Below are 6984 nucleotides of genomic sequence, written 5' to 3'. Positions count from 1 at the left end.
CCCTTTGGCCAGAATGCTGCCAGGTGCAGTCCGACCACCACTGTGACATTTCAAAACAAGACATGCTGTTGATTTTGGATGATATGCCATTATGGATATCAATAGCTCCGTCTTCTTTGCCAGTTATATCCATCCATATTTCTTTGTATACATGTGCCCTGTGATTGATGATAAGAGTGATTGGTTATAAATTGACAATGCTTAAATCTGTGTTTACATGAGGACCTTAATCCTTAATATGATATGTTCATAAATCACACCTTGACACAGATAGCAGAAAGCGGAGGAACACAATTTTTGCTTCTGAAACTGAAATGCGTTATTTCAAGAGGCATTATTATTGTGACTATTTCAGTTTTAAATCATTTCTTTGCATATCTACAAAAGGTCCATCGGTCAAATTTACTATTAGCGTTAGTTGTCAGGCACATCCCATGGGAGGATGTGTCATCAAAAGTCCATCCATCCATCTATTTTCTGATCCGCTTATCACCCTCTTCACTTTGGCCAGAATGCTGCCAGGTGCAGTATAACCACCACTGTGACATTTCAAAACAAGACATGCTGTTGATTTTGGATGATATGCCGTTATGGATATCAATAGTTCCGTATTCCTTGCCAGTTATATCCATCCATATTTCTTTGTATACAACATGTGCCCTGTGAGTGGTGATAAGAGTGATTGGTTATAAGTTGTCAATGCTTAAATCTGTGTTTACATGAGGACCTTAATCCTTAATATGATATGTTCACAAATCACACCTTGACACAGACAGCAGAAAGCGGAGGAACACATTTTTTGCTTCTGAAACTGAAATGCGTTATTTCAAGAGGCATTATTATTGTGACTATTTCAGTTTTAAATCATTTCTTTGCATATCTACAAAAGGTCCATCGGTCAAATTTACTATTAGCGTTAGTTGTCAGGCACATCCCATGGGAGGATGTGTCATCAAAAGTCCATCCATCCATCTATTTTCTGATCCGCTTATCCTCACAAGGGTCGCGGTCATGCTGGAGCCAATGCCAGCTGTCTTCGGGCAGTAGGCGGGGGACACCCTGAACTGGTTGCTTGCCAATCGTAGGGCACACAGAGACAAACAACCAGCCGCGCTCACACTCACACCTAGGGACAATTTAGAGTGTGTAATCAGCCTGCTGTGCACGTTTTGGAATGTGGGAGGAAACCAGAGTACCCGGAGAAAACCCACGCAGGCACAGGGAGAACATGCAAACTCTACACAGGAAGCTGGAAACGAACCCGCCACCTCTGCACTTTGAGGTCAACGCGCTAACCAGTTGACCACCGGGCCAAAAGTCAACATTTGTTTATTTATTTTATTTTTTTTAGCATGCTGAGGGTTGCTAGAAAATGAATGGTGGGCTGCAAAAGGCCCCTGGGCCGTAGTTTGGACACCAGTGGGATAGATGAATCATTTGCTGACGACGTGAATGACAAATGAGCGATTGACAGTGTGCGTCTGCTGTCCCATTCACAGGCTGCGAGATCTACTCGGATGCCGGCAACCACGCCTCAATGATTCAGGGCATCAGGAACAGCGGATCCCAGCGCTTCATCTTTCGTCACAACGACAGTCGACACCTTGAGGAGCTTCTGCAGCGCTCGGACCCAATGACGCCCAAAATAGTCGCATTTGAGACAGTGCATTCAATGGACGGTGAGGCTCGCCAAATATTCTCTTGCAATTGAAATTGGAGACAGACAGAGGACGATAACCACGTTCCATACCCGCATCGGTCAAACTATTTCAGTTCATAAGAAAATGGGATGAAAACATTGGGAGTGTGTGATTTTTATACGATTCAAAAATTTTTTGTTGTCCTTCACTGTGTCTTGTGGGAGGACTTTTTAATGATTGAATTGTTCCTGATCATCTCAACTTGGGCATCCGACACTCTAATTTCCTACTTTCCCTGACCTGTGCGATTTCAGGAGGCATTTGTCCATTAGAGGAGCTGTGCGATGTTTCTCATCGTTACGGAGCTCTGACGTTTGTTGACGAGGTTCACGCCGTCGGCCTGTATGGAGCCCATGGAGCCGGAGTTGGGGAGAGGGACAGCGTCATGCACAAGATTGACATTGTGTCTGGGACTTTAGGTGAGCGTCTCATGTGGAGGTCACTATTTAATGTTGTTTTCACTTGGCTGCACACTGCTCTTGGCAAAAGTCGCACTCGCACCCACTCGGCCTAACCGTCACTGTCCAAGAGCCAATTTAGCTCTGATAACTCACACCAAAGGGCCTAAAGAGGAGGCGTTCGCATCACAGGAATCAGAGGTTTTATCAGCAGGGCGCCAGCGCGACTCCCGCTGTGACTCTGCTGATAAAATAACATCAGAGGAGGCGTAGATACTTTTATGCTCACTTCAAACTTTTAGCTGAAAGTGTACTGGCGAAACCCACATTCAGTTTTATGTCGGGTCTCAACTTAAGATAAATTTTATCTCAAGGAATGATCCAAACGTGACTCTGCTGATAAAATAACATCAGAGGAGGCGTCGATACTTTTATGCTCACTTCAAACTTTTAGCTTAAAGTGTACTGGCGAAACCCACATTTTGACACATTATCGTACAAGTACAGTTGGAAGGTTTTCATAGGAAAGAAACTTGCATGACTGTTAACCCATAAGCCTAGCCAAGAGCAAATTTTGGCTTTATTTGTGTCCCTAAAAGGGTTTTTGATGCTGATTTAAAAAAATATATATATATAGATATATCTATATATCTATATATATATAGATATATCTATATATATCATGACTTTTTTTCTAGAACATCAAGTTTTTGAGACATTTTTAACATTTGTTTTTATCTTTAACCTACAAAAGCTTGCGCAACACAGATTTTACCATGCGTTGAAATTTAGAGTCATTTGACATTTCAGAAAGAAATTCCTCCTGTTGCTGAACCTAACCATTAATTCATAAATGTTGCTGTACTATATATACATTTGCTGTGGTATTATTATGATGATTATTATTATTATGCTAATGATGATGATGATGATGACAATTATTATTATGAAAACCTGATGCCCTTGAGAAAAAAAAGTGTGCAGATTCAGAATCTGCGCAGAAAATTAAATATGCATTAAAGTTTACTTTCATCTCTGATTGAAAAAAATGACCCGTATTAGTTAATGAGAAAAATGAAACTAAACATTGGAATTTGTTACATTTTTGAATGCAATCAAACTCATATAACACATGTTACAGGAATCTAAAAATATAAATGGGCCATGTTTTGCCCACCCCTGTTTTTGAACCTTCGTGCTGTTTTGCATCACCACACCACAAGTGCACGCAAGTGCTACTTTCTCATTCAGTTTTATGTCGGGTCTCAACTTACGACAAATTTTATCTCAAGGAATGATCCAAATGGAGCTGAACCACCATTTTCACCATCTTACTGTGTGAATAAGCCCCCTCTGAAATAGAAAACGGTTGCTTCAGTGAAATATATATCCTGTATTTCAAGTTAAATGTGTCCTCTGACCTCACAAACATTCTGCTCTGCCAGGCAAGGCCTACGGCTGTGTGGGAGGCTACATCGCCAGCAGCGCCGCCCTGGTGGACACAGTGCGATCCTTTGCAGCTGGCTTCATCTTCACCACCGCCCTGCCCCCCATGGTGCTGGCCGGAGCCCTGGAGTCCGTGCGGGTCCTTAGGGGCCCCGAGGGGCAATCCCTGCGCAGAGCCCACCAAAGGAACGTTAAACACATGAGGCAGCTGCTCATGGATAAGGGCCTGCCTGTGGTCCACTGTCCTAGCCACATCATCCCCATACGGGTATGGAGGTTTGCCTAAAAAAATTACAAATAAATAAAAAAGATCATTCTCATGTGTCATAAACCAGTGGTGACATTACACTACGCAACTTGTCAGGATGACTGCCGTCATTCTGATTCAGTTGAGTAGCTTAGCAATGGCTGTCCACCAGGTTTTGATCATCGCTGTTGCTTCTGTTGCTAATTAAATTTTTAAAAATATTTAGCTTAGAATTGCAGCTGTACAGTTTTTTTGTTTACGTCACTTTTCTTATCAGATTGACTTACATAGTTACACTTGTAGGGTTGGTCGATGTCCCCTTAAACTACATTTTTAAATTATAATAAAAAAAAAAACAACTATCCTATACAGTCATAAAAAAAGTTGACGTTACATAGATATAATTGGCTTGACTGGATCCGTCGATATTTGGCATTTTATGCACATTTTTTGATCGGCTGTATCACCTTTAAGTATGATCTTTAATTCACATCATTGATCGGCTCCGTTAAATAAAATATCCCAGCTGAAGTGGTTTCCACATATACATTTACTGCCTCAACTTAATTTTAGCCGCTACTAAAAGATATTGGCACTACCTGTCACTATGTAACTGTTGTAATAACTTTTATTGCCGCGCGGAAAGTGCGAGTCTGCTAATCGATACCAGTACCCATTTCCTTTGTGGGATGATACTGCAAATACAGTGCCTCAAATGGCAGAGGCTAACGTCTTGCCATTTGCAAGACATCCATTCATTTATTATCTGAACCGCTTATTCTCAGCGTGAAAACAATTTTGCTCACTTCTTTCTTAGCCGAGGTCTTCCCTCTTTGAAGAGACTTTAAAGCAAACTTTTTTTTTTCTTTCAAAATGACCGAAGAAACTGTCCCTAAAATTACGTTTCGTTCAGCTTCTCAAACGAATACACTGACATTTACGCCTCATGCCTGCTTCACAATTTTATAAGGTTGTGTGGAACTGATCTGGAATCTGGGTTAGTATGTACGGTAATTACCTCGGCCAATGAGGTTAAATTCATTGCGCTTTTCCCATTAACCGGATTAGGTAAAAACGTAATCTGATTTTATGAAGCGTTGTGGATTGAATGGGAATTGTGCCTCCTTTAATTTAAAAGTGTAAAATCCTGCACATTGGACACTTTCTTATTTAGATGTGTTGGTTTGAAGCAAACAATGCTGTGTGACTTCCTTCTTATTGTGTGATAGAATCAATCTGTTTGGCTTCCGCATCTAGAAACTAATCAGTCCACACGCTGAGATTGAGGGCTTATGGATGCAGTTCAATTCATGAATAAATTAAAAGCTGCAGACCTGCACATTGGACACTTTCTTATTTAGATGTGTTGGTTTGAAGCAAACAATGCTGTGTGACTTCCTTCTTATTGTGTGATAGAATCAATCTGTTTGGCTTGCGCATCTAGAAACTAATCAGTCCACGCGCTGAGATCGAGGGCTTATGGATGCAGTTCGTTCATGAATAAATTAAAAGCTGCAGCAAATATCTCGAATAAGCTCTATTTGTCTTTATTTGTTTTGTTTTTTTTGTTGTTTTTTTTGACAGGACCTTGAACGTAGTACATAAAATAATGCACCCAAATTGACAGAGAACAAGACAAATGATACATATAAAATAATAACAGAACCTGTAAATTGCCTTTGAAACTATGGCACAACGTATTTGCGTCAAGACAAAATAGCCCAGTTTTAGTGCTTCCTTCTCACGGGAACGCATTTTGTTTGATCAAGACATCAGGCTTTCCTGCAACGATCCGTGTTTCAATGGAGTTGTGACTCTGTATGCGCTTGTGCATGAAGGAGTGCACCGTGTTATTTCTATTCCCTCTTATTCATCCGACACCAATCAAACATCCAAATAAACTACCATGTACATCTCTAAATGCCAAGAGGATCAGCTGTATTTTAAACATTTCACCCTAAATATGCATGACCTGTTCAATTGACGGCAATGTAACCATTTTCCTGCAACGATCCGTGTTTCAATGGAGTTGTGAGTCTGTATGCACTTGTGCATGAAGGAGTGCACTGTGTTATTTCTATTCAAACATTTTCCATCTTATTCATCCGACACCAATCAAACATCCAAATAAACTACCATGTACATCTCTAAATGCCAAGAGGATCAGCTGTATTTTAAACATTTCAACCTAAATATGCATGACCCGTTCAATCGACGGAAATGTAACCAAAGTCATTTGAATTAAATTCAATATTTATTCTTTGTTGCTGTTTACTCCCAACAAGGCTGCAAACAGAAGAATTACAAAAGTGCAGCGCTGGCAACTAAACAATTTGGCCGCGATATTGAGCGGCTTTTATGACCACTGTGGCAACGACAGTATTTTTTCTAAACAGTGACCAGTGAGTTTAATCTCCACTAAAAAAGAAACAATCATATTCCACATTTTGTTCCAAATGAGAGAAAAGGGATACTTGATGGAAGGCAACCACTGAGTCATCCGCACTGAACATGATGCGGTGCAAAAGCAGAGACTTTTCCACATTGGAAACTTTGGAGTCTACGTTATGTTCTTCCAAGCCACCAATATTTTGCCGAGATTTCCTCGTCTCACCTGTTCAACTCTACACGAGAAAAGAGTGCGAGAGAGCTAGAAATGCTGGGTAGAAGGAGGGATGTCAGATTGATGTGATGCACCACAATCATATCTGAACCTTTAATCTTTTAATTGGCCCCAAGTTCAGGTAGGGAAGAGTAATTGGTTTAGTATATCGACACAGCATTATGTCTTACATCTCGTTTTGCCCAAACCACTGTCACAAAAGATGGTGTACTGGGTGACCAATTGTTTTGTGGACTCACTAATTGACATTACAGGGGCTGGCAACTTCACGTTTGACCTTTGCCCTCAGTCGTCGCAGTTCTGCATTGTTTCCGTCCAAAACGAGGCCGCACTCGATCAAGGCCCAAGCTTTGCTGAGCTGCTGCTCGCCATAGTGCTGCAGGGCACCCCTCAAAAAGCACTCAGCAACACGTAGCCCCCCCAGACCTTCATCCACGCATTTGACGGTCTGCTCCCTGTGGAGCTCAAGGGCCCTGCTGTAGTCCTCCAGAGCAGGTCCTTCTCTGGAACACAGCACCAAGCTGTGCCCGCGACGACACAAGTCTTCTGCCCAGACTTGGGGATCGTCAG

General features: G+C 41.5%; 2 protein-coding genes and 1 long non-coding RNA gene across 3 annotated transcripts in view; 2 read left to right on the top strand and 1 right to left on the bottom strand.

Moving 5' to 3' along the window:
- Window positions 1-3849, top strand: part of LOC109526572 (5-aminolevulinate synthase, erythroid-specific, mitochondrial-like) — a 6554-nt gene extending 2705 nt beyond the window's left edge. Inside the window, exons 5-8 of the mRNA XM_019887916.1 lie at window positions 245-522; window positions 1500-1679; window positions 1955-2119; window positions 3544-3849. Of these exons, the coding sequence (XP_019743475.1) occupies window positions 245-522; window positions 1500-1679; window positions 1955-2119; window positions 3544-3830 (910 nt within the window). The 3' untranslated portion in view covers window positions 3831-3849. The remainder of the gene's footprint in view (window positions 1-244; window positions 523-1499; window positions 1680-1954; window positions 2120-3543) is intronic.
- A 1656-nt stretch (window positions 3850-5505) lies between these two features.
- Window positions 5506-5944, top strand: LOC109526608 (uncharacterized). Its single transcript, XR_002170378.1, has 2 exons — window positions 5506-5631; window positions 5851-5944. It is a non-coding gene; the product is annotated as an uncharacterized LOC109526608 (long non-coding RNA).
- A 274-nt stretch (window positions 5945-6218) lies between these two features.
- ttc34 (tetratricopeptide repeat domain 34) overlaps window positions 6219-6984 on the bottom strand; it is a 7045-nt gene continuing 6279 nt past the window's right edge. The window contains exon 8 of the mRNA XM_019887915.1: window positions 6219-6960. Within this exon, the coding sequence (XP_019743474.1) occupies window positions 6653-6960 (308 nt within the window). The 3' untranslated portion in view covers window positions 6219-6652. The remainder of the gene's footprint in view (window positions 6961-6984) is intronic.

The sequence above is a fragment of the Hippocampus comes genome, unplaced genomic scaffold, assembly GCF_001891065.2.
Source record: "Hippocampus comes isolate QL1 unplaced genomic scaffold, H_comes_QL1_v1.1 scaffold14, whole genome shotgun sequence".
Lineage (NCBI taxonomy): Eukaryota > Metazoa > Chordata > Actinopteri > Syngnathiformes > Syngnathidae > Hippocampus > Hippocampus comes.
The sequence above is the reverse complement of the archived record's forward strand: the minus strand, read 5'-3'. Positions and strand labels throughout refer to the sequence as shown.